We start from the raw sequence: 27,910 nt of genomic DNA, 5'->3' as shown, positions 1-27,910 counted from the left end.
CACCAAACTTTACAGTTGGCACTATGCATTCGGGCAAGTAGCGTTCTCCATGGTATCCGCCAAACCCAGATGCGTTCGTTGGACTGCCCGATGGTGAAGCGTGATTCATCACTCTAGAGAACGCATTTCCACTGCTCCAGCTCTCAAACATTTAATTTGAATTAGCACATTAGATCTAGACTAATATTTAGTACATAAGTAATCATAGGCCTCTCCCAATGAGAACAAAACACTAGAATGGATCAGCTTTGGTGTGATCATTGTTTGGGCACAAACCCCCTCCCGAAAAAGAACAAGGTGGCGTGGGAAGGTCGTTTCTATGGCGATGCACAATTAGAAACTAAATATAGGATGCAACAGGTCAAATAAGAAATGTCTAAATTCCTTATTAAACTGGGGGAATAGCTAATTACTTATTAAAACACTGGGAATTACTAATTCATTATTAAAAACGGGGAAATACTAATTCTTTATTAAACAGGGAAATCGTCAACAACAAAAAATAGGGGGAGTGTAGCTTACGCACCACTTCCAATTCACAAAAATATTTCAAGAGATTTAATCATGGGTTTCTTTGCCATAAATCATATTTCAGTCGATAACTGCCACGTTCTTCAATCAGCATGAAATGTCAAGTGTAACCACACCAAAGCTGTTTAGTGGTGTGGTTATTACAGTTTATACACAACAGACGCCAGCACACTATAAACAGGGGGCAAAGCCAACAACCAGGACACACACAGTTCTCATACAGTATCTCAATCACACAAGCTAGCTGACAGCAGCGGGCCGCTCTATAGTGACTAACGAGGACTGACTATAAAAATCCAGCAACGCCACAAGAATCATCAAATGACATTCTGTTGTTGCATAGCTCTGGACCAGGGCGTAATGTGCAGGTGCTGACACAGCTCTGAGTCAACAAGCTGCACGTAACACCCTGGATCAGAGCTAGTTGTTGCAGTGCTTTGGTCTGAAAACGTAACAAACTAAGAGATGGCACACCGGCCTGTAGAACACACGGGTCTGTAGAACACACGGGTCTGTAGAACACACGGGTCTGTAGAACACACGGGTCTGTAGAACACACGGGTCTGTAGAACACACCGGCCTGTAGAACACACCGGCCTGTAGAACACACCGGCCTGTAGAACACACGGGTCTGTAGAACACACGGGTCTGTAGAACACACGGGTCTGTAGAACACACGGGTCTGTAGAACACACGGGTCTGTAGAACACACGGGCCTGTAGAACACACGGGTCTGTAGAACACACGGGCCTGTAGAACACACCGGCCTGTAGAACACACCGGCCTGTAGAACACACCGGCCTGTAGAACACACCGGCCTGTAGAACACACCGGCCTGTAGAACACACCGGCCTGTAGAACACACCGGTCTGTAGAACACACCGGTCTGTAGAACACACCGGTCTGTAGAACACACTAGTCTGTCAGTGAACAAGTACCAATATCAGCACTGTGGTACAGTATGTATTACAAGAGTGTATATAACTCATTCACTCTTCTTAACTATTCTAAAAGCAGCTGGACGTTGTGTGGTTTGTTAAGGAAAGATGAGGTATGAAGGTGGACAACACAACCTCGCTCTCCCAAGTCTTCCCTTAGTGGGATGTGTTACCATGTTTATAACTACTGACAGCCAAAGAATCCAAGTCCACATTGTTCAGAGACATTGCGTATCTTTCTCCACTCTCAAACATATGACATTTAAATCCTCAGCCATCTACATCATCCCACATCAGTAACCCCCACCCCCATATATATATATTTAACATCAGGTATCTTCCCATCAAAAAGCTAAAGGACTCAACTTGTTTAATAATATTGGGTGTTTTGCTGTTGATAACCACCACAGTAACTCATCTTCTCAGAGAGAAGAACACCTCTCATCATCAGCCAAGTCAGAAACCTTTCAACGAGTCGGCTTTAGTCAAGCGAAAACCACACATCTGCAATCATGTTTTTTTATCAAAGCACATTTCAACAGCTGAAAAAGAAATAAATATCTAATCTATAACATTGTGATCCATCCATATGATAACACTGAAGGCTGTTTTATCTTGGTGTGTTTTGGAGTGTTCCAAATGGCACTCTACTCCCTATATAGGGCACTACTTTTGACAAGAGCCCTCGGGGCCCTCATAGAGCCCTCGAGGTCCCCTCAGAGCCCTCGAGGGCCCTTCATAGATCATAGGGCCCTCGGTGCCCTCAGATCCCACAGGGCCTGTAAAGAGCCCATAGGATCTGTTCAAAAGTAGAGCATTATAGGAAATAAGGTTTATTCTAGAAGCCTGCCTTGGTGTGGGATCAGGGGTCAGACGCCCAGCTTGTTGGCGATGGTCATGACCACTTTGAGGATGGGCATGAAGGCTTGGATCTCGCTGAAGTTGCTGCTGGTGACCACAGCAGTGTGGACCTCTAGGCCACGCTGGTAGTTCTTGCCCGCCACACAGCGGCTTATCTCATGTAAACCCCCCAGGATGTTGTTAGACAGCTACAGGATGAGGGGAGAATTTAAGTTACTATAGGCATGTACACATTTCCTTTACAATCTGTTATGTAGTGGAGTAACTTGACTGGGCCTGTTATGTAGTGAAGTAACTTGACTGGGTCTGTTATGTAGTGGAGTAACTTGACTGGGTCTGTTATGTAGTGGAGCACCATGACTGGGTCTGTTATGTAGTGGAGTAACTTGACTGGGTCTGTTATGCAGTGGAGTAACTTGACTGGGCCTGTTATGTAGTGGAGTAACTTGACTGGGCCTGTTATGTAGTGGAGCACCATGACTGGGTCTGTTATGTAGTGGAGCACCATGACTGGGTCTGTTATGTAGTGGAGTAACTTGACTGGGTCTGTTATGTAGTGGAGTAACTTGACTGGGTCTGTTATGTAGTGGAGTAACTTGACTGGGTCTGCTATGTAGTGGAGCACCTTGACTGGGCCTGTTATGTAGTGGAGTAACTTGACTGGGTCTGTTATGTAGTGGAGTAACTTGACTGGGTCTGTTATGTAGTGGAGTAACTTGACTGGGTCTGTTATGTAGTGGAGTAACTTGACTGGGTCTGTTATGTAGTGGAGTAACTTGACTGGGTCTGTTATGTAGTGGAGTAACTTGACTGGGTCTGTTATGTAGTGGAGTAACTTGACTGGGTCTGTTATGTAGTGGAGTAACTTGACTGGGTCTGTTATGTAGTGGAGTAACTTGACTGGGTCTGTTATGTAGTGGAGTAACTTGACTGGGTCTGTTATGTAGTGGAGTAACTTGACTGGGTCTGTTATGTAGTGGAGTAACTTGACTGGGTCTGTTATGTAGTGGAGTAACTTGACTGGGTCTGTTATGTAGTGGAGTAACTTGACTGGGTCTGTTATGTAGTGGAGTAACTTGACTGGGTCTGTTATGTAGTGGAGTAACTTGACTGGGTCTGTTATGTAGTGGAGTAACTTGACTGGGTCTGTTATGTAGTGGAGTAACTTGACTGGGTTAAAATGAGAACTAACTGACATCATGGTACAGGAGTCGCGTTAATACAAAATTGTGTGATTTTCACGCAGGAAAAAAGATAAAACAAATAAGAAATATCTTGCTGTGTTTTGTACAGCAAATCTAAAACGCTTCGTATTGTAATTTCTGCTCGGCATCAGACTCATTTTGTGCTTCAGTTGCCCTTCTCCACTGGGATGAGAATTCAGGAACGGCATTCTATCAGCCGATAGCGCTCTGACTGATGTGGAGCTACTTTCCACTTTCTACCCGTGTAGCCAACTTTTCTCTGGTAAAATACAAGATTAACTTCAAGCAAAACATTGGGAAATGTAGCTGGCTACATTCTTTCTATGCTAAACAGAAATATGATGGCCATGCATCGTTTTTAGCAAAAAAAGACAGTGCTTTTTAATTGTAAACTCATTTACTTGTGTGGCTGCCAGCCAAATGGCGTTCCACTTCTGTTGTCATCTGATGAAAATGAAGCTATTTTCTACCAGAATGTGTTGCACTAATGTATTTTCTGTGAAGGAAAACTATAGCTAACTATAACTATCCCTGATCACTCTATTGAAGCCAAAAAAAACCTCAGCTGACTTTGAATATAAAACGCAGGTGAAATGGTTTAAAAAGCAGATTTTGTTTTGAAGGTGTGTGTTTTGAAACAGCAGATTTGTGAACTCTAAGGCTGGGCCCCGTGGTAGAGTATCTGGTACATGTTCTCACCGTTTGCTCTCTCAGCTTGTCATACAGGTAACCAAGGCGTTTCGATGCATCGTCAAGTTTTCTTTTTGTTTGCTGAGAAAAAAATATATAGAATATTAGGATGTCAGACTGGAACAGCAGCACCTTCAGAATGTCTCTGTGTGTCTTATGCAGATAAATGGGTAGAAATTCTGTCTTTTGAATCACAAGAGCTGATACTACGGTCCTGTGTAAAGACTTACTGGGTCTTGTGCGGCTAGCTGGCAGCGTTGAACCAGGCTGTCGAAGGTCTGCTTGAGGACCATGTGCTCCGCAGGGATCTCTCTCTGCTCCACCCTCTCAGCCGGCAGCGCCTGGAGGAGCTGAAGGGACACACAGGGCTTAGAGGTCTGCCTACCTATAAGTAACTGGTATTCTGACTTTAGGGCTTAGAGGTCTGCCTACCTATAAGTAACTGGTATCCTGACTTTAGGGCTTAGAGGTCTGCCTACCTATAAGTAACTGGTATCCTGACTTTAGGGGTTAGAGGTCGGCCTACCTATAAGTAACTGGTATCCTGACTTTAGGGGTTAGAGGTCTGCCTACCTATAAGTAACTGGTATCCTGACTTTAGGGGTTAGAGGTCTGCCTACCTATAAGTAACTGGTATCCTGACTTTAGGGCTTAGAGGTCTGCCTACCTATAAGTAACTGGTATCCTGACTTTAGGGGTTAGAGGTCTGTCTACCTATAAGTAACTGGTATCCTGACTTTAGGGCTTAGAGGTCTGCCTACCTATAAGTAACTGGTATCCTGACTTTAGGGGTTAGAGGTCTGTCTACCTATAAGTAACTGGTATCCTGACTTTAGGGCTTAGAGGTCTGCCTACCTATAAGTAACTGGTATCCTGACTTTAGGGCTTAGAGGTCTGTCTACCTATCAGTAACTGGTATCCTGACTTTAGGGGTTAGAGGTCAGCCTACCTATAAGTAACTGGTATCCTGACTTTAGGGGTTAGAGGTCTGTCTACCTATAAGTAACTGGTATCCTGACTTTAGGGGTTAGAGGTCAGCCTACCTATAAGTAACTGGTATCCTGACTTTAGGGGTTAGAGGTCTGCCTACCTATAAGTAACTGGTATCCTGACTTTAGGGGTTAGAGGTCTGCCTACCTATAAGTAACTGGTATCCTGACTTTAGGGGTTAGAGGTCTGCCTACCTATAAGTAACTGGTATCCTGACTTTAGGGGTTAGAGGTCTGCCTACCTATAAGTAACTGGTATCCTGACTTTAGGGGTTATAGGTCTGCCTACCTATCAGTAACTGGTATCCTGACTTTAGGGGTTAGAGGTCGGCCTACCTATAAGTAACTGGTATCCTGACTTTAGGGGTTAGAGGTCTGCCTACCTATAAGTAACTGGTATCCTGACTTTAGGGGTTAGAGGTCGGCCTACCTATAAGTAACTGGTATCCTGACTTTAGGGGTTAGAGGTCAGGCTGCCAGGCCTTTAATAAGAAAGTAAATGGTAGCCTGACTTTAGGGGTTAGAGGTCAGGCTGCCAGGCCTTTAATAAGAAAGTAAATGGTAGCCTGACTTTAGGGGTTAGAGGTCAGGCTGCCAGGCCTTTAATAAGAAAGTAAATGGTACTGGGTTAGGTTGGCACTAGTCTCATGCTACCAGAAATCCCACTGTATTCTGGCTCCAGAACTGGGCATGGAGAAACACAGAAGGGCTTGAGACAAGGTTGTCACTGACCTGTACGCTGGGCTCCTGAGGGGCCCCAGGGGGGAACTGCTGCGTGCGGCTGGGGTCGTGGCCCTGCTGGGTGCGACTGGGGTCGTGGCCCTGCTGTCCTTGGGGCTGATGATGGCCCTCCATGGGGTAACCCCCCATAACAGGGGCGGTGATGGGAGCAGGAGGGGTGTAGTTGTCTGGGATAACCTGAGACACGGACAGAACACAGATTCACACACTAGCAGGTTTCTTACAGACATAAAACCTTCACCTTATACTGGTTAATATACAGCTAAGATCTTAATGCATGTTTAAACACGTGAAAGTACTGAAATACCAAAGACAGTCTCCAACATCTGGAGAACATAGATTCACTGAATACTGGTTTACATACAACTAAGATTGTAGCTATTAACATTTCCAAGATGGTCTACTGGTCCTGGACTGGGTTGGACAAATTGGAACTGGTCCACATTTCTCCAGTCTGAGCTAGTCCATGTTATCAGAGAGGATGGGGAATCCGGTATGAAGGTAATTTATCCAGAGGAGATACCTTTTTCTTCCTAGAACCCCCTCGTACTGCTGGTGGGTCATTCCAGCCATCTTGTCCTATAGATAGTGAAAGATGAATAGTCAGCCACAAGACACTTGTGGCTTTTTAAGAATCCAGACAGCAGCCAAAGCCAGGTCACTTCAACAGACAGCAGGCCACGGCCAGGCAGCAGGTCACTTCAGACAGCAGGCCACGGCCAGGCAGCAGGTCACTTCAACAGACAGCAGGCCACGGCCAGGCAGCATCACAGTGCAGTTAGATTGGACACACCGACTGACAATAATAACACATTATTGTTGTTGCATTATTTTCACTACTTGGCATAGCCTAATACTGTGGTAAATTGACATTTAAATTGACTCAAATATCATAAACTTAAAAAACAGATACTTCGGTATTAAAATAGTAAATGTAAATCACCAACAACAGTGATTTAGCATGGATTATTTCACTACATGGTTACATTGTTTGTTATAAATCAAAGACCGGTTCAACATGTTCCTGTAAAATCATGTGACGGCACAAGCAAACACCTTTCTACCTGTCTCCATTAACAGTCTTATCCAAACCTATCCCTGTCTTATCCAAACCTATCCCTGTCTTATCCAAACCTATCCCTGTCTTATCCAAACCTATCCCTGTCTCCATTAACAGTCTTATCCAAACCTATCCCTGTCTTATCCAAACCTATCCCTGTCTTATCCAAACCTATCCCTGTCTTATCCAAACCTATCCCTGTCTTATCCAAACCTATCCCTGTCTTATCCAAACCTATCCCTGTCTGCATTAACAGTCTTATCCCAACCTATCCCTGTCTTATCCAAACCTATCCCTGTCTTATCCAAACCTATCCCTGTCTTATCCAAACCTATCCCTGTCTTATCCAAACCTATCCCTGTCTTATCCAAACCTATCCCTGTCTGCATTAACAGTCTTATCCCACCATATCCAAACCTATCCCTGTCTGCATTAACAGTCTTATCCCAACCTATCCCTGTCTGCATTCAGTCTTATCCCAACCTATCCCTGTCTGCATTCACAGTCTTATCCCAACCTATCCCTGTCTGCATTAACAGTCTTATCCCAACCTATCCCTGTCTGCATTAACAGTCTTATCCCAACCTATCCCTGTCTTATCCAAACCTATCCCTGTCTTATCCAAACCTATCCCTGTCTTATCCAAACCTATCCCTGTCTTATCCAAACCTATCCCTGTCTTATCCAAACCTATCCATGTCTTATCCCAACCTATCCCTGTCTTATCCCACCGCATCCAAACCTATCCCTGTCTTATCCAAACCTATCCCTGTCTGCATTAACAGTCTTATCCAAACCTATCCCTGTCTTATCCCACCGCATCCAAACCTATCCCTGTCTTATCCAAACCTATCCCTGTCTTATCCCACCACATCCAAACCTATCCCTGTCTGCATTCACAGTCTTATACCAACCTATCCCTGTCTGCATTAACAGTCTTATCCCAACATATCCCTGTCTGCATTCACTGTCTTATCCCAACCTATCCCTGTCTGCATTCACTGTCTTATCCCAACCTATCCCTGTCTGCATTAACAGTCTTATCCCAACCTATCCCTGTCTGCATTAACAGTCTTATCCCAACCTATCCCTGTCTGCATTCACAGTCTTATCCAAACCTATCCCTGTCTGCATTCACAGTCTTATCCAAACCTATCCCTGTCTTATCCAAACCTATCCCTGTCTGCATTAACAGTCTTATCCAAACCTATCCCTGTCTGCATCACAGTCTTATCCAAACCTATCCCTGTCTTATCCAAACCTATCCCTGTCTGCATTAACAGTCTTATCCAAACCTATCCCTGTCTGCATTCACAGTCTTATCCCAACCTATCCCTGTCTTATCCAAACCTATCCCTGTCTGCATTAACAGTCTTATCCCAACCTATCCATGTCTGCATTCAGACTTATCCAAACCTATCCCTGTCTGCATTAACAGTCTTATCCAAACCTATCCCTGTCTGCATTCACAGTCTTATCCCAACCTATCCATGTCTGCATTCACAGTCTTATCCCAACCTATCCATGTCTGCATTCAGTCTTATCCAAACCTATCCCTGTCTCCATTAACAGTCTTATCCCAAACAATCCCTGTCTGCATTCACAGTCTTATCCAAACCTATCCCTGTCTCCATTAACAGTCTTATCCAAACCTATCCCTGTCTGCATTAACAGTCTTATCCCAACCTATCCCTGTCTGCATTAACAGTCTTATCCCAACCTATCCCTGTCTGCATTCACAGTCTTATCCAAACCTATCCCTGTCTGCATTCACAGTCTTATCCAAACCTATCCCTGTCTTATCCAAACCTATCCCTGTCTGCATTAACAGTCTTATCCAAACCTATCACTGTCTGCATTCACAGTCTTATCCAAACCTATCCCTGTCTTATCCAAACCTATCCCTGTCTGCATTAACAGTCTTATCCAAACCTATCCCTGTCTGCATTCACAGTCTTATCCCAACCTATCCCTGTCTTATCCAAACCTATCCCTGTCTGCATTAACAGTCTTATCCAAACCTATCCCTGTCTGCATTCACAGTCTTATCCCAACCTATCCATGTCTGCATTCAGTCTTATCCAAACCTATCCCTGTCTGCATTAACAGTCTTATCCAAACCTATCCCTGTCTGCATTCACAGTCTTATCCCAACCTATCCATGTCTGCATTCAGTCTTATCCAAACCTATCCCTGTCTGCATTAACAGTCTTATCCAAACCTATCCCTGTCTGCATTCAGTCTTATCCAAACCTATCCCTGTCTTATCCCACCACATCCAAACCTATCCCTGTCTGCATTAACAGTCTTATCCCACCATATCCCTGTCTCCATTAACAGTCTTATCCAAACCTATCCCTGTCTGCATTAACAGTCTTATCCAAACCTATCCCTGTCTGCATTAACAGTCTTATCCCACCATATTCAAACCTATCCCTGTCCGCATTAACAGTCTTATCCCACCATATCCCTGTCTCCATTAACAGTCTTATCCAAACTTATCCCTGTCTGCATTAACAGTCTTATCCCAACCTATCCCTGTCTGCATTAACAGTCTTACCCCACCATATCCAAACCTATCCCTGTCTGCATTAACACAGTCTTATCCAAACCTATCCCTGTCTGCATTAACAGTCTTATCCCAACCTATCCCTGTCTGCATTAACAGTCTTATCCCACCATATCCAAACCTATCCCTGTCTGCATTAACAGTCTTATCCCACCATATCCAAACCTATCCCTGTCTGCATTCACAGTCTTATCCCACCATATCCAAACGTATCCCTGTCTGCATTAACACAGTCGTATCCCACCATATCCAAACCTATCCCTGTCTGCATTCACAGTCTTATCCCACCATATCCAAACCTATCCCTGTCTCCATTAACAGTCTTATCCCACCATATCCAAACCTATCCCTGTCTGCATTCACAGTCTTATCCCACCATATCCAAACCTATCCCTGTCTGCATTAACAGTCTTATCCCACCATATCCAAACCTATCCCTGTCTGCATTAACACAGTCTTATTCCACCACATCCAAACCTATCCCTGTCTGCATTAACACAGTCTTATCCCACCACATCCAAACCTATCCCTGTCTGCATTAACAGTCTTATCCCACCATATCCAAACCTATCCCTGTCTGCATTAACAGTCTTATCCCACCATATCCAAACCTATCCCTGTCTGCATTAACACAGTCTTATCCCACCACATCCAAACCTATCCCTCTCTGCATTAACAGTCTTATCCCACCATATCCAAACCTATCCCTGTCTGCATTAACAGTCTTATCCCACCATATCCAAACCTATCCCTGTCTCCATTAACAGTCTTATCCCACCATATCCAAACCTATCCCTGTCTGCATTAACAGTCTTATCCCACCATATCCAAACCTATCCCTGTCTGCATTAACAGTCTTATCCAAACCTATCCCTGTCTGCATTAACACAGTCTTATCCCACCATATCCAAACCTATCCCTGTCTGCATTCACAGTCTTATCCAAACCTATCCCTGTCTGCATTAACACAGTCTTATCCAAACCTATCCCTGTCTGCATTAACAGTCTTATCCCACCATATCCAAACCTAACCCTGTCTGCATTAACAGTCTTATCCCACCATATCCAAACCTATCCCTGTCTGCATTAACACAGTCTTATCCCACCATATCCAAACCTATCCCTGTCTGCATTAACACAGTCTTATTCAAACCTATCCCTGTCTGCATTAACAGTCTTATCCCACCATATCCAAACCTATCCCTGTCTGCATTAACACAGTCTTATCCAAACCTATCCCTGTCTGCATTAACAGTCTTACCCCACCATATCCAAACCTATCCCTGTCTGCATTAACACTGTCTTATCCAAACCTATCCCTGTCTGCATTAACACAGTCTTATCCAAACCTATCCCTGTCTGCATTAACAGTCTTATCCCACCATATCCAAACCTATCCCTGTCTGCATTAACACTGGTCTTATCCAAACCTATCCCTGTCTGCATTAACACAGTCTTATCCAAACCTATCCCTGTCTGCATTAACACAGTCTTATCCAAACCTATCCCTGTCTGCATTAACACAGTCTTATCCAAACCTATCCCTGTCTGCATTAACAGTCTTATCCCACCACATCCAAACCTATCCCTGTCTGCATTAACACTGTCTTATCCAAACCTATCCCTGTCTGCATTAACACAGTCTTATCCCACCATATCCAAACCTATCCCTGTCTGTCTCTCTCACTGTCACCTTCATCATCGTCAACAAGGGGAGTACTCAGCCAAGGGAAGTACCCTGAAAGTTAAACAAGGGGGACAGCTCAATCAAAAGCATTTATAAATTAACATTACGTTATTCACTTCTCAAATCTCACTACACATGATTTAGTATTTGTAAGAGAGACAAGTGTCAAACAAGAACCCACCATCCGCCTGTGTCCCAAATGACACCCCATTCCCTTTATAGCGTCCTACTGACCGTACGAGCCCCGGTCAACAGTAGAGTCCTACTGACCGTACGAGCCCCGGTCAACAGTAGGGTCCTACTGACCGTACGAGCCCAGGTCAACAGTAGGGTCCTACTGACCGTACGAGCCCCGGTCAACAGTAGGGTCCTACTGACCGTACGAGCCCAGGTCAACAGTAGTGCACTATATCAGGCATAGGATGGCATTTGGGACGCAACACACCACTTGCATCATGGTCAGTACCTGTAGGAGGAGGAGCAACCGACGGAGCAGAGAAGGACTTGACGGCCGGGGCTCCAGGACCTCCTTGTGGGTACCCAGGTCCCAGGGGAGGGTACGGACCAGAGGGGGGACCTGCAGGAGGGCCCTGGCTGTGAAGGTGAGACCCCCCTGGTGGGTACATGCCGACGGGGGCCCCAGGCTGCTGGTAGCTGGGTGGCATGGGGCCTGAAGGGAGCGAGGTGGGGGTGAAGCCTGACGGAGGTAGCCCTGGGCTGGGCATGGTGGGGAGGCTGCCAGGGGCAGAGAAGGGAGGCAGGGGAGGTCCAGACAGGTTGGAGCCTGGCATAGTAGGTCCTGGAGGGAAGGCAGAGAGGCCGGGGCCACCTAGTCCTGCAGACATGGGCTGCTGTTGTGGCTGGAATGGCTGGAGTGGAGAGAACCCTGAGCAGACAGAAGACAGACATGTTACATCAAGACCAGTCTGGAGTCGTGTCTGGGACGTGACAGAGTCGTACCTGGTTCAGCACGGCACAGCTTGTATATGACGTTCAGATAGAAATATATTATGTACAACAAACATGTTTCAAGTTTTAAATGTCACATACACAAGTACAGTGAGATGCCTTTCTTACAAGCTTCCAAACCCAACAATGCAGCAAATCAATATCAATAAAATAACAAGGTAGAACAAAAACACAGGCTAGAAAAACAACGAGATAAAGTCAGTAAGCATTCTACAACACAGGGTCAGTTCCAGACAGCTGCTGAACACGGCCCTGGACGGAGGGCGAGTGCCTACCTCCTGGACGGAGGGCGAGTGCCTACCTCCTGGACGGAGGGCGAGTGCCTACCTCCTGGACGGAGGGCGAGTGCCTACCTCCTGGACGGAGGGCGAGTGCCTACCTCCTGGACGGAGGGCGAGTGCCTACCTCCTGGACGGAGGGCGAGTGCCTACCTGGGGTAGTGGCAGGATGTTGAGGGTAGGCTGGTCGTAGTCCTGTACGTGGCAGCCCACTAGGTGGAGGAGCATGGGAGGAGGGTGGCAGACCACCATACGAAGGAGGAGGTGGCCCTCTGGAGTTAGTAAAAGCTTGAGGAGTGAAGACTGTAGTCATAGGAGGCTGGCCAGCCACTGGCATCACAGGAAGTGGAGGCTGGTAGGGCCCCTGGAGAGAAACATCATTTATACACAGCCGGCGTCCGAACCGGCACCCTATTCCCTTTATAGTGGACTACTTCAAAAGTAGAATGGAACGCAGCCACAGAAAATACACCAAGATGATGTTTCACAACATGTACTGTAGCAACTGTTACGATGTCCTCAAGTGGAGGTTAGATTCATCAATGTATAAATCAATGGAAATGCATCTGTTTACTTTGTGTTTTATAATCCTCAATCATTTTTATGTGTGTACTGTTGCATTCTCATGTCTGAGGCAAAAGTGTCAAATAAAATGCATGAATTCCTAAATACCGGTGTCTGTGTTGTCTGTGCTGGTGGTTGTGCTTGGGCGGGGACAGCAGGGGCCTGAGCGGGGTCAGGGTCGCCCCCCGTCACCCTGACTACGTTGTAAGGGAACGGTGGGGGCTGTTGACCCCCCGCTGCTCCTCCCCCTCCCTGGGCGTGGAACAGCCGGTCTCTCATCATCATGATGCAAGCCTGCAGGAAGACAAACACCACAGAACAAAACCACAACACAGATATAATAGTACTTGAAATATTTCAAACAGTTTGATGCGTCAGCCTGCCTGAGGGGTAAACTATAAACCAGGAAGTTAGCCGGCTAACTCGCCTAAATATTATCATAATATTTTTTTAATAAACTTGAAATGGGCATGGTTTTATTGACTCAACAGCCAAGAACACATGGACGTTTAGCTTTGTTAACGAACTTAATTGATTAAGTTAATTAAGTTAATTGATCCTGCTTTGCAGTACAGCCCTCTGGAGTAACAGATGGTGGGAAATACCCTTTCTGGACTACATCATTAGTTCCCTTTCACCAGGCAAGATCAACGAAGCACAACTTCCATATTAAAATGCAGGTCTGAACACAATCCAGGAGAGAGAAAACATTTGGTCTTTGAAGCACGATGACACGTTTAAACATGTCCTAGTTGATAAGGTATCTGAAGAGTAGTGGAGGTTGTGTTTACCTGGTCTGAGGAGTCTGGCAGGTAGGACAGGGCTGTAGCCAGGCTGCCTTGTGAAGCTAGGAGACCAGCATAGTGAGTCAGCTTGTCAGCCAGGATAGGACTCTGTACAACCACCTCGCTGTTCCTCAGACGCTCCACAGACTTACGCAGAACCATCATCTTCTCTACCAAGTCCTGGCGGTCAATCACACAGACCACATAACGTTACTACCTGGTTCCTACCACGTCAATACAGATAGTATCTGTGGCCAGTTATCACATCATCATAACACTATGGGTTCACTTGGAAAAGTGACTTCCATGGTTAAATATATAGATAAAAAACTATGTGTTACCTCTAAAACCAGGGGAGATGAGCAGTCCCTCTGCAGGGCCCAGCATTCCACTAGTTTTTCAATGTTCCCAGAGCAAATGTAACAGAGACATGCCTGCAGACAGCGTTTCTCTGTCCTCTCCCCCTCCAGACGCGACCCCAGGGTCTCTACAGTAGCAGGAGAGGGAGGGAGAGCAAGGAAGAGAGGGAGAGAGAGTAGTAAAGGTTAGATAGATGTAACAGAGACATGCCTGCAGACAGAGTCCTCTCACCCTCCAGATAGTCTATATAGCATAGAGATCAGTTATAGTTCTACCAGGAGAAAGGGAGGGAGGGGTTAGGAACAGGAAGCAGAAGAGCTACACAGCATAGAGATCAGTTATAGTCCTACCAGGAGAAAGGGAGGGAGGGGTTAGGAACAGGAAGCAGAAGAGCTACACAGCATAAAGATCAGTTATAGTCCTACCAGGAGAAAGGGAGGGAGGGGTTGGGAACAGGAAGCAGAAGAGCTACACAGCATAGAGATCAGTTATAGTCCTACCAGGAGAAAGGGAGGGAGGGGTTAGGAACAGGAAGCAGAAGAGCTACACAGCATAAAGATCAGTTATAGTCCTACCAGGAGAAAGGGAGGGAGGGGTTAGGAACAGGAAGCAGAAGAGCTACACAGCATAGAGATCAGTTATAGTCCTACCAGGAGAAAGGGAGGGAGGGGTTAGGAACAGGAAGCAGAAGAGCTACACAGCATAAAGATCAGTTATAGTTCTACCAGGAGAAAGGGAGGGAGGGGTTAGGAACAGGAAGCAGAAGAGCTACACAGCATAGAGATCAGTTATAGTTCTACCAGGAGAAAGGGAGGGAGGGGTTAGGAACAGGAAGCAGAAGAGCTACACAGCATAGAGATCAGTTATAGTCCTACCAGGAGAAAGGGAGGGAGGGGTTAGGAACAGGAAGCAGAAGAGCTACACAGCATAGAGATCAGTTATAGTCCTACCAGGAGAAAAGGAGGGAGGGGTTGGGAACAGGAAGCAGAAGAGCTACACAGCATAGAGATCAGTTATAGTTCTACCAGGAGAAAGGGAGGGAGGGGTTAGGAACAGGAAGCAGAAGAGCTACACAGCATAAAGATCAGTTATAGTCCTACCAGGAGAAAGGGAGGGAGGGGTTAGGAACAGGAAGCAGAAGAGACCATCAGGTACAATCAGGTCTCTCTTGTGAAATAGATTTCTAGTGACTGCAGAAATAAGTGCTGAACTCAAGGTAAAAGCAAGTCAGGGTTTACTGATTCCTTTGTTACAATCCTCAACATCCTGGTGTTCTTACCACACAGATGAGCAAACTGTTTGGGATGAGCGTAGGTCAGAAGAGCAGCGAGGGCCTCCTTCCAGTTATCCAAGTCACAGCTCTGCACCATGTCTCCCCAGTTCTGGGTCACCACGGATGAGATCAGCTGAGGACAGTCGATAGTAGACTTAACCATGTTGGATTTATTCATGTTGACTCAGTAAATCAGATTATTTTGCACTCTTGATATAAAATAACTATATTCTGAACGAAACTAACTTTGCTAGCTAGTAATCAAGTCATACAAATATAATATAAATCAAATAGTCGTGTGGGTAAGTCCCAAATTGGCCCCGGTTCAAAAGTTCCCCGTCTTACCATAGACATACCGTTCCTCTGCTCGTCCAGGTATGTCCCCCGTCTTACCAGAGATGCTGTTCCTCTGCTCGTCCAGGTATGTCCCCGTCTTACCATAGAGATGCTGTTCCTCTGCTCGTCCAGGTATGTCCTCCGTCTTACCATAGACATACCGTTCCTCTGCTCGTCCAGGTATGTCCCCCGTCTTACCAGAGATGCTGTTCCTCTGCTCGTCCAGGTATGTCCCCCGTCTTACCAGAGAGATGCTGTTCCTCTGCTTGTCCAGGTATGTCCCCGTCTTACCATAGAGATGCTGTTCCTCTGCTCGTCCAGGTATGTCCCCCGTCTTACCAGAGAGATGCTGTTCCTCTGCTCGTCCAGGTATGTCCTCCGTCTTACCATAGAGATGCTGTTCCTCTGCTCGTCCAGGTATGTCCTCCGTCTTACCATAGACATACCGTTCCTCTGCTTGTCCAGGTATGTCCCCTGTCTTACCATAGAGATGCTGTTCCTCTGCTTGTCCAGGTATGTCCTCCGTCTTACCATAGAGATGCTGTTCCTCTGCTTGTCCAGGTATGTCCTACGTCTTACCGTAGAGATGCTGTTCCTCTGCTCGTCCAGGTATGTCCTACGTCTTACCATAGACATACCGTTCCTCTGCTCGTCCAGGTATGTCCCCCGTCTTACCATAGAGATGCTGTTCCTCTGCTCGTCCAGGTATGTCCTCCATCTTACCATAGACATACCGTTCCTCTGCTTGTCCAGGTATGTCCTCCGTCTTACCGTAGAGATGCTGTTCTTCTGCTCGTCCAGGTATGTCCTCCGTCTTACCATAGACATACCGTTCCTCTGCTCGTCCAGGTATGTCCCCCGTCTTACCATAGAGATGCTGTTCCTCTGCTTGTCCAGGTATGTCCCCCGTCTTACCATAGACATACCGTTCCTCTGCTCGTCCAGGTATGTCCCCCGTCTTACCATAGAGATGCTGTTCCTCTGCTTGTCCAGGTATGTCCCCTGTCTTACCATAGAGATGCTGTTCCTCTGCTTGTCCAGGTATGTCCTCCGTCTTACCATAGAGATGCTGTTCCTCTGCTCGTCCAGGTATGTCCCCAGTCTTACCGTAGAGATGCTGTTCCTCTGCTCGTCCAGGTATGTCCTCCGTCTTACCATAGAGATGCTGTTCCTCTGCTTGTCCAGGTATGTCTGCTGGGTCTTCTGCAGTAGCTCCTGTCCTCCACTGATAGCCAGCAGGATGGCCTCAGCGTATCGCCCGTCGCTCAGACACAGATCCACCGCTCCCTCAAAGTTTCCCACCAGCAGAGCCTGGCTGATCAGACCATCTGCATCTGCCACAACAGAGGCATAAAGCAACTGAATGAGATACGGAGAGTTACAGGCATACAAAGGGCCAGTTACCAGGCCAACAGATTCATATTAAGCCTAACGCCGGACTAAAAAGGTTTTACATTGAACGTGCTTTTTGTTATGTGTCCGGGAAACCAGTCCGTACTGTTTAGATTTCACAGGAAGAGAGAGCTGAAGTCACGTCCAACTGCTGTGATACTGAACCGAAGACAAGCAGTACCTGCTGAGACAGGGATTTGGAAGCTGATCTTCTCCTTGTCCTGTGGTTGTGGTGGGATCTGACTGAAAAAGTCAGATGGGGAGGATGAACCCGGAGTCTTGGTGGAGTCGACCGCATCCCCAGATTCTTCTGACCTCTGGAAACAAAACGAGGACAACGTACTTTTATGGAAGGTTACTGGTGATAATATAAAAAAGGTGACAGGATTCATGTTGTTATGAAAAAGAGACCACATATCACTGCTGATACTCGTCACTGCCCTCTAGTGGACGGTGGAAGATATGCAGTCTAGACTAGAATTAGGAGTACTATAAAAGAGAATGGGCTATGTAGAGGTATGTTCCTGGACTGACCTGAGTAGAGAGGAGCTGTATCTTCTCAGCCAGATCGTTGGCATCCACTCCATGTCCGTTAGGCTGCAGGTTCTTCCCCAAGCAGGTGGATATCTTTCTCTCTAAATCCACTTTGCTGAAACCCAAAAGTCTCAGGAATTTGACCCGGGCTTCATCTTCAAAGTTGACCTGCAAACGTCAGGAGGTGGACAACATTAGAAACCTAAACAACCCTTGCAGAACTTGTGTTCATCATATGTCGGTCTTGGCTCCTGAGTGACGTTCTACCCAAATACATTGTACAGAGAAGCCTACTGTTCATGGAAATGAGTCATCTCCATGGGTGTTCTGTGAGTCCTACTACTGTTCAGTCTGAAGGACAGACAGGACCACAGATGTCACAGATAACTGGACTTTTTAAAAAACATTTTGGCAATTAAGCAACGTTTCTACTTAACGAGGGTCAGATGAACTCATGGATACCATTTTAGCATGCTAACAGTTCCAGGAGACTTCCAGTCATTGTGCTAACGCTAGTTAGCAATGGCTCCCGAAACTACCTTCAAAACTGCATGCAGAGGCAAAAATGGTATCCATGAGATCATGTGACTCTGGGTGAGTAGAAACAGGGATTAAATGCCAAAATATCACACTGTCTCTATAATATTACATTGTTTGACCCTGGGGTATGTAGAAAAGTTGCTTAATTGCCAAAATCGTCCATTATTCCTTTAAAATGAACCGTTCATGCCACTGTGCAGTGTCATAACACCTACCAGGAGAAATTTCCATATGTCCTGTTCAGAGTCTGTGGGGGCCTTGTGGATCTTGGCCTGGCAGTAGTCTGACAAGGATCCAGATTGCAGAGCAGCCTGCAGCTCCCTGGAACGTTGGAGGAGCTCTGTTTCCGTGGTGACTTGGCTCACAAACACCTGCCTGGGGACAGGGACGGGCTGTGGGCTCTGGACTGGAGCCTTAGGACTCTCAAAGGTGATCAGCTTCCCACCAAACTACAAGGAGAAGAGGATGGGGGGGAAATGTACTATTACTATGATGCAGTCAGTTATAATACATTGTAAGACTTGTCATAAGCACATATAGTCCCTTTATAAGTAGAGCGTGACCGAAGAGTAACACTTTACGTCATGCCCAAGTACACACTTTAACCGTGTGTTTCCACCATAATCCACAGGTTGTCATGCCCAAGTACACACTTTAACCGTGTGTTTCCACCATAATCCACAGGTTGTCATGCCCAAGTACACACTTTATCCGTGTGTTTCCACCATAATCCACAGGTTGTCATGCCTAAGAATACACTTTAACCGTGTGTCTCCACCATAATCCACAGGTTGTCATGCCCAAGTACACACTTTATCCGTGTGTTTCCACCATAATCCACAGGTTGTCATGCCTAAGAATACACTTTAACCGTGTGTTTCCACCATAATCCACAGGTTGTCATGCCTAAGAATACACTTTAACCGTGTGTTTCCACCATAATCCACAGGTTGTCATGCCTAAGAATACACTTTAACCGTGTGTTTACACCATAACCCACAGGTTGTCATGCCTAAGAATACACTTTAACCGTGTGTCTCCACCATAATCCACAGGTTGTCATGCCTAAGAATACACTTTAACCGTGTGTCTCCACCATAATCCACAGTTTGTCATGCCTAAGAATACACTTTAACCGTGTGTCTCCACCATAACCCACAGGTTGTCATGCCTAAGAATACACTTTAACCGTGTGTCTCCACCATAATCCACAGGTTGTCATGCCCAAGTACACACTTTAACCGTGTGTTTCCACCATAACCCACAGGTTGTCATGCCTAAGAATACACTTTAACCGTGTGTCTCCACCATAACCCACAGGTTGTCATGCCTAAGAATACACTTTAACCGTGTGTCTCCACCATAATCCACAGGTTGTCATGCCTAAGAATACACTTTAACCGTGTGTCTCCACCATAATCCACAGGTTGTCATGCCTAAGAATACACTTTAACCGTGTGTTTACACCATAATCCACAGGTTGTCATGCCTAAGAATACACTTTAACCGTGTGTCTCCACCATAATCCACAGGTTGTCATGCCTAAGAATACACTTTAACCGTGTCTCCACCATAACCCACAGGTTGTCATGCCTAAGAATACACTTTAACCGTGTGTCTCCACCATAACCCACAGGTTGTCATGCCTAAGAATACACTTTAACCGTGTGTCTCCACCATAATCCACAGGTTGTCATGCCCAAGTACACACTTTAACCGTGTGTCTCCACCATAATCCACAGGTTGTCATGCCTAAGAATACACTTTAACCGTGTGTTTACACCATAACCCACAGGTTGTCATGCCTAAGAATACACTTTAACCGTGTGTTTACACCATAATCCACAGGTTGTCATGCCCAAGTACACACTTTAACCGTGTGTTTCCACCATAACCCACAGGTTGTCATGCCTAAGAATACACTTTAACCGTGTGTTTACACCATAACCCACAGGTTGTCATGCCTAAGAATACACTTTAACCGTGTGTTTCCACCATAATCCACAGGTTGTCATGCCTAAGAATACACTTTAACCGTGTGTTTCCACCATAACCCACAGGTTGTCATGCCTAAGAATACACTTTAACCGTGTGTTTCCACCATAATCCACAGGTTGTCATGCCTAAGAATACACTTTAACCGTGTGTTTACACCATAACCCACAGGTTGTCATGCCTAAGAATACACTTTAACCGTGTGTTTCCACCATAATCCACAGGTTGTCATGCCTAAGAATACACTTTAACCGTGTGTCTCCACCATAATCCACAGGTTGTCATGCCTAAGAATACACTTTAACCGTGTGTCTCCACCATAATCCACAGGTTGTCATGCCTAAGAATACACTTTAACCGTGTGTCTCCACCATAATCCACAGGTTGTCATGCCTAAGAATACACTTTAACCGTGTGTTTCCACCATAACCCACAGGTTGTCATGCCTAAGAATACACTTTAACCGTGTGTCTCCACCATAATCCACAGGTTGTCATGCCTAAGAATACACTTTAACCGTGTGTCTCCACCATAACCCACAGGTTGTCATGCCTAAGAATACACTTTAACCGTGTGTTTACACCATAACCCACAGGTTGTCATGCTTTACTGCTTAAACGTATTGGGGTTCCTCACAATAGGCATTTACTTATGTTATTTACCTTCTAAAATACAAAAGATGGATATAAAAAGCAACAAAAAAAAGTCAAGTACATTGTACTTACAGCGAATGAGGCTCCTACGGGCCTACGAACCCACTTGGGGGGCTTCTTCAGCGGAGCGACCAGGGTGGTCTGAGGGGTGGCTTGGGGAACTTGCAGAGGGGGCAGCACCTGGCCTGTCCCAAATGGATCCATGGTGTCAAAGGACGAGGAGATCTGTGGCAAAGTACCACACAAAGACTGCATTCCAATCTAAATATTATATAAAAAGGTAAGAGAAATGAGCAGAGGTCTTTAAATGAGGTCTACAACCATACCCTACCATTATAGCAGCAGTAGCAACCACATTCAACACTAGGCTAGACGCCTGACTACGCCAAAATGTTACAACAATCAAATCACATCTATTCCATAAATAGTGCACTACTTTTGGCCCCTGTTCAAAAGTAGTGCACTACACAGGAAAGAGGGAGCCTTTGACGTTTTAGCATTTAGCAGACACTCTTATCCAGAGCGACTTCCAGTGGCAACATGGGATTGTGGGTGGTTTCCTTTCGACAGTAAATAGACATGGCCACAGATAGAGCTGTAAGACAGATGGAGCGCTCTACCTGATCAGCCCTGCTCTGCTGCTGGGCCTCCAGGCTTCCTCCCATCACGCTGTAAACACTGATCCACCCGTCAAACGAGGCCGCCGACAGCAGCGCTGGGTTCCTGGGACACCACTGGATGTCAAAGCACCACTGGTTGGTGGTTGGTAATTCATAGATCACCTAGAGAGACGGGAGAGAGATTGGATCACCACGACATTGTAGAGACAGATCACCTAGACAACAGAGGCATCTGAAGAAACCCTGGGCAGGGAAAGATGGCGGGGGCCTTGTGATGGAGGCCATATACACCACATGACGCGATGAGGCCTTCAGAACAGAGCCGAAAAGCAGGTACCTCTCCAGTGTTTGGGTTCCAGCAGAGGATCCTGTTGTCTTTAGCACTACTGAGCAACAGCTCTGGGTCTGCTTGGCTCCACGCTATGGACAGAAGTCCCCTGAGGAGGAAAAACATCAAGCCATCATCACTGACAGTCGAGGCTTTCTCTTTTAACTTCAACTATGAAACACAACAGCCGCCGAGCTAGAAGAACTAATTATACTTAATTATTCCCTAAAAAGAAAATGTGATTGAACCACTTAATACATACACTATTAAAAACACAACAAACGACATAGACAATTAAAGTAGCACATCTCCAACATATAAAAAAACCAAACAAAAAATTATTATGTGGACTACTATTGTTAGATATTACTGCACTGTTGGAGGTAGAAACATGAAGTATTTAGCTGCACCTGCCATAACAGAGACCATATCATCACCATCATACACAACAATTCCATTTAAAGCAATGTGTGGCACAATGTCCCAAAGGCTCACCTTGTGTGGTTCTCCAGGACTTTGAGAGGGGACGTGGCAAAGCGCAGGTCCCACATCTGAATGACTGGCATGCGGTCATCTTCTGAGGCCAGGACCAACTGTGTGGCCACCTCAGGGTGCCAGAGCATCCCTGAACAGTGCATCTACAACACAACACTACATCAGACCAGAGCATCCCTGAACAGAGCATCTACAACACAACATCAGACCAGAGCATCCCTGAACAGAGCATCTACAACACTACATCAGACCAGAGCATCCCTGAACAGAGCATCTACAACACTACATCAGACCAGAGCATCCCTGAACAGAGCATCTACAACACAACATCAGACCAGAGCATCCCTGAACAGAGCATCTACAACACTACATCAGACCAGAGCATCCCTGAACAGAGCATCTACAACACTACATCAGACCAGAGCATCCCTGAACAGAGCATCTACAACACAACACTACATCAGACCAGAGCATCCCTGAACAGTGCATCTACAACACAACACTACATCAGACCAGAGCATCCCTGAACAGAGTATCTACAACACACCAGAGCATCCCTGAACAGAGTATCTACAACACACCAGAGCATCCCTGAACAGAGCATCTACAACACAACATCAGACCAGAGCATCCCTGAACAGAGCATCTACAACACTACATCAGACCAGAGCATCCCTGAACAGTGCATCTACACCACACCAGAGCATCCCTGAACAGTGCATCTACAACACTACACCACACCAGATCATCCCTGAACAGAGCATCTACAACACAACATCAGACCAGAGCATCCCTGAACAGAGCATCTACAACACAACATCAGACCAGATCATCCCTGAACAGAGCATCTACAACACTACATCAGACCAGAGCATCCCTGAACAGAGCATCTACAACACAACATCAGACCAGAGCATCCCTGAACAGAGCATCTACAACACTACACCACACCAGATCATCCCTGAACAGAGCATCTACAACACAACATCAGACCAGAGCATCCCTGAACAGAGCATCTACTACATCAGACCAGAGCATCCCTGAACAGAGCATCTACAACACAACAGCCTTTCAACATTTCTACATGCCATGTTGTGTGTTAACTTCTGGTATCCATGTCACACGGTTAACTTCTGACTAGAGTCAGTATGAGAGGGGAGCTAACATGATACAGTCCAGTCTCACAGTGGTTCCTCAGGACAGACTAGTGTACCCACCCGGTTGCTGTGGTCACCAATCTACTGTACCCACCCGGTTGCTGTGGTCACCAATCTACTGTACCCACCCAGTTGCTGTGGTCACCAATCTACTGTACCCACCCGGTTGCTGTGGTCACCAATCTACTGTACCCACCCGGTTGCTGTGGTCACCAATCTACTGTACCCACCCGGTTGCTGTGGTCACCAATCTACTGTACTCACCCGGTTGCTGTGGTCACCAATCTACTGTACCCACCCGGTTGCTGTGGTCACCTATCTACTGTACCCACCCTGTTGCTGTGGTCACCAATCTACTGTACCCACCCGGTTGCTGTGGTCACCAATCTACTGTACCCACCCGGTTGCTGTGGTCACCAATCTACTGTACTCACCCGGTTGCTGTGGTCACCAATCTACTGTACCCACCCTGTTGCTGTGGTCACCAATCTACTGTACCCACCCTGTTGCTGTGGTCACCAGTCTACTGTACTCACCCGGTTGCTGTGGTCACCAATCTACTGTACCCACCCGGTTGCTGTGGTCACCTATCTACTGTACCCACCCGGTTGCTGTGGTCACCTATCTACTGTACTCACCCGGTTGCTGTGGTCACCTATCTACTGTACTCACCCGGTTGCTGTGGTCACCAATCTACTGTACTCACCCGGTTGCTGTGGTCACTAATCTTGATGATGGGCTCGTTCTTCCTCAGGTCCCAGACCACTGCTTTCCCACTGGGGTTTGCAGAGGCCAGGATGTGTTGGACCTGTCTGTTCCACGACACTACACTGATATCTTCAGGAGGCTAGGTGGACGGGGAGAGAAGGAACAGCACTGTTACAAATATAGATATTCCTCCAGGAATTATTGATTGGAGAATGTCACGGCACACATTTTAGAGATTAACAAAAAAGAAAAGTGTTATTACACATCAAAAAGCAAAGCCAAAATTCCCAACACTGCCAATTCCCAACACTGCCACACTGTGGAAGAGTATCGCCACAGGCTATTTCTTTGAGACTTCAGTAACATCTTGATAGGGGGAAGTGTTATGTTATTTAACATTCCCACCAGCCCACACATGTTAAAGCCACCACACAACAACCACACACACAGGCTTTCACTCTTACCTCACAAAGCTACAAAGAGGGGAAACATGGAGAAAACGGTTCAAAATTCAATGAAGACTCATTCCAGGGATTTAAATCACCCTGGAATACCCACCATTTTGATTTAGAGAAGAAGTTCAATGGAAACAGAAGAGAACGGGACAAACTTCCCCAGAGACATTTACCTGTGACTTTGTCCCGGGTGTCATTGGATTGCTGAAATTGTTCAGATCCCAGATGTAGATCTCTGAATCGTTTGCCCCTGACGCCAACAGATTACTCTGAGAGAGAGTACATTCAAATGAGAAAACAACACATGAGGGGAATATGATACTGTACAGAACATTGGATTGAACATATCCTTTAAGTGTTCATATTAAAAGCTTCATTTAATGTAATTTAGTAGCTATTTTAAATTGCATGCCAAACTACAAGTGAGAATTGGCTAAAGACTTGACGGGCTGCTACCATTATTACCTGAAAGGGGTTGAAGTCTAGTGCTCTGACAGGCCCAGTGTGTTTGTCAGACTGTCCTATAATTGCCTCTTCCCCTGATGTTACGATGGCTTCTGGGCTATACACCGTTACCGTGCCATTATCACTGCCTCCAATCAGTCTCCCTCCCAAACCGTCTTCTCCTGCTCCAAAGTTTACCCACACCAGACTATGCAGCCTTGGGCACAGAGATCAAATCACATTTTATAGGTTGAATCATATGTATTGATACAATAATATATTAACTTGATAACTCGTATAGTATTGGGTTAGCAGCTCATTTTGTTGCTTACCTGTTAGAAGTAGGTAGGGACCCCTTGAGTTTCATGTCCAGGGAAGGATCGGCAAAATCCACCTGGAATATTTCCAAGGCGGCAGTGGTGTTGAACGACGCATCCAGCTGCTGAGCTGACGTGCCTGTTTGTCAACAAAAACAGACCAAGAAAGAAATCTAATAAATCACAAGAACTCAAGGGTATGTTATTCAGAACTCAAAGTGAAGCCTGTTATCATCAGTTACAGGTTACAGGTCACAGTTGTAAATGAGAACTTGTTCTCAACTTGCCTACCTGGTTATTAAATAAAGTTGAAATTAAAAAAATATATTAAAAAAAACATCACTCCTGATTTTAGAAGCCTGCTCCCAAATCTGTTTATGCACACTTGCCAAATTAGGCAAGTTGGCTAGATAGCATAAACAGATCTGGGAGGCTACTGGCAAGAATGCCTAAACATCTGTAACTATTTACTGTATAAGTGCATGACAGTCCTGATACACAAAACAGTTCTACCCTACCTAAGGTTAGGTAGAAGAGTTAGGGTTAGTGCAGGACAGGTATGTACAGGCCTGATACAGGTAACATTTGTGCCCTACCTAAAGCCAGGCAGATAGGGTGGTGGGGGGCAGGACTCCATGCTGGATGAGCTGTCCTCTGGATCTCTTTCAGCCTCATCTTCCTCTATTGGGATAGGATGCCTCTATCAAAGTCCTAAATAATGGAAAACAAGCACTTTTAATGACGTTTCAATACTGGGGTGCATTCAGTTCAGTTCAACGTTTGCTACATTGTGTAGCAATGGTATGCACCAAACGGTGCGCACCATTCTTCAACAGCTTTTGAGGTCTGTTTGCTGCTGTTTGGTGGGTGTACCCTGATCAATATGGGTGTGACACACTGAGATACATACATCACCAGTGTGACCATTTGTAGCTAATCGCACAATATTGTGCAGCCCACCATACACAATAGCCCTCTGAGCCACCATAATCACACCGTTCTTCTCTTCAGCACCGTTTCCCTTGACTAAAACGTTTAACATAGCCAAAAACATTTCGAAATGTTTTTGGCTATGTTGAACATACCCCTGACGTTATGACCCCTGGTCATTCATTACGGAAATTCTGTTGCAAAAATGTTTCCTCCAAACTGAAAAAGTTTTGCAACGAAAACGAGAGTTTCTATCGGAAAAATTCAGGTAGGTCTCTCTCAGTTGACTTCTTAAAACCCAAGGTACGCGCATTGCATTGGCCAGTAATGGATGTCATATGGGACTAGACAACTTCTAAACACTAAGAACCCACCTACACCTAACTGTCAAACGTTAATCGTTTCTGAATAATCAAAACAAAATATTGTAGGGCGTTACAGTGTGGGTATGGTTAATAACCTGAAACATAATTTACTAACGTTAGAAGAATCAATTCCAATCACGTCTCATGAATCAACAACACTAGAAGCGAGCGTACCGTTAGATAGCGTTAGATGGATAGCTGCTGGGTGATGGGAAAACGTTGAGCTAGCTAACATCCATCATTTGGTTAGCTAGTAATACACGTCTGCTAACGGCTTTTCTTCGCCGTAATGTATATGTTCTATAATGTTAGCTAGATAGGTAATGCTGGTTGAGCTATTAGATATAAACCATCCCTGGTTCAACCAGTTTCTTTAGCTAGCTAACGGTAGATAGCTAGGCTAGTTACCGATACGTGTCATTGGCTTCTGCTAGAGCTACTAATGCTAGCTTGACAGCTAAATCATGCAGACGTGTCGTTCAGCTTATAAATCTAGTAAACTAGCTAAAAGCTAGAATAAATATATTCTAACACTATATTATTAGTACCCCCATATCTTCATATAAAAATATAAAATACATACGTCGGAATTGATGATTATCAATCTTTCTAGCTACAAATGATGTAGAAAACCACCGGGCACTCCCAACGTAATCATGGATGTTTAGCCTCTTCTACGGTGGCCGACATGGTATCAAATATCACAGCAGTCAGTATCTTGATTTGACCTGTAGCTGTGTTTTGCAATGTTTTCAGTTCAGCAAAGATTGTCTCGCCTCTTACATGTCAGTAGTTGTATCCGTACTGGGCTTGGTTGATGAAAGTACTGAATACATATTTTTCATTTTTTCAAAACAGTATTACATCTATAACTATAAATTGTAATTTCCTGATGAACAATGTTGCAACTAGCTTCAGCCAGCCAAACGTACAGTACCTTCAGAAAGTATTCATACCGCTTGATTTAGTCCACATGTTGTGTTTTTTTTACACACAATACCCATAATGAAAACATGTTTTAGACATTTTTACTAATGTATTGAAAATAGAAATATAGATATCTAATTTACATAAGTCTTCACATCCCTGAGTCAATACAAGTTAGAATCACCTTTGGACGTGATTACAGCTGTGAGTCTTT

The 27,910-nt window shown here is 45.5% G+C and overlaps 1 protein-coding gene across 3 annotated transcripts; it reads right to left on the bottom strand.

Annotated features, from left to right (window-relative positions):
* Positions 1-438: 438 nt before the first annotated feature.
* Positions 439-27,473, bottom strand: sec31b (SEC31 homolog B, COPII coat complex component). 3 transcript variants are annotated; one of them, XM_038960202.1, is made up of 25 exons: positions 27,353-27,473; positions 26,071-26,185; positions 25,490-25,613; positions 25,179-25,374; positions 24,887-24,982; positions 24,257-24,397; positions 22,394-22,536; positions 21,908-22,007; positions 21,571-21,732; positions 21,023-21,211; positions 18,518-18,751; positions 17,763-17,930; positions 17,410-17,545; positions 16,992-17,170; positions 15,507-15,633; positions 14,209-14,354; positions 13,874-14,047; positions 13,191-13,376; positions 12,672-12,882; positions 11,738-12,157; positions 6,479-6,534; positions 5,947-6,132; positions 4,456-4,575; positions 4,235-4,306; positions 439-2,518 (listed from the first exon to the last, which is right to left on the bottom strand). In XM_038960202.1, the coding sequence occupies exons 2-25, from the start codon at positions 26,147-26,149 to the stop codon at positions 2,339-2,341; spliced, it is 3,825 nt and encodes a 1,274-aa protein (XP_038816130.1). In that variant the 5' UTR covers positions 26,150-26,185; positions 27,353-27,473; the 3' UTR covers positions 439-2,338. The 3 variants fall into 3 exon arrangements, with proteins under 3 accessions (XP_038816130.1, XP_038816131.1, XP_038816132.1); XM_038960203.1 differs by having other exon boundaries at positions 21,023-21,175; XM_038960204.1 differs by lacking the exons at positions 439-2,518; positions 4,235-4,306; positions 4,456-4,575; positions 5,947-6,132; positions 6,479-6,534 and adding an exon at positions 6,561-6,751.
* Between the last annotated feature and the right edge of the window lie 437 nt (positions 27,474-27,910).

The sequence above is a fragment of the Salvelinus namaycush genome, chromosome 22 (genome assembly GCF_016432855.1).
Source record: "Salvelinus namaycush isolate Seneca chromosome 22, SaNama_1.0, whole genome shotgun sequence".
Lineage (NCBI taxonomy): Eukaryota > Metazoa > Chordata > Actinopteri > Salmoniformes > Salmonidae > Salvelinus > Salvelinus namaycush.
This window is presented reverse-complemented; position numbering and strand designations above follow the sequence as displayed.

Excerpts from the sequence above, each read along its gene's own strand:
- sec31b (XM_038960202.1), bottom strand. The coding sequence starts at position 26,149 with ATGAGGCTGAAAGAGATCCAGAGGACAGCTCATCCAGCATGGAGTCCT. Across the intron at positions 25,614-26,070 it reads CCCTATCTGCCTGGCTTTAG|GCACGTCAGCTCAGCAGCTG; the intron begins GTAGGGCACAAA and ends GTTGACAAACAG. Across the intron at positions 22,537-24,256 it reads TTAGTGACCACAGCAACCGG|ATGCACTGTTCAGGGATGCT; the intron begins GTGAGTACAGTA and ends GTTGTGTTGTAG.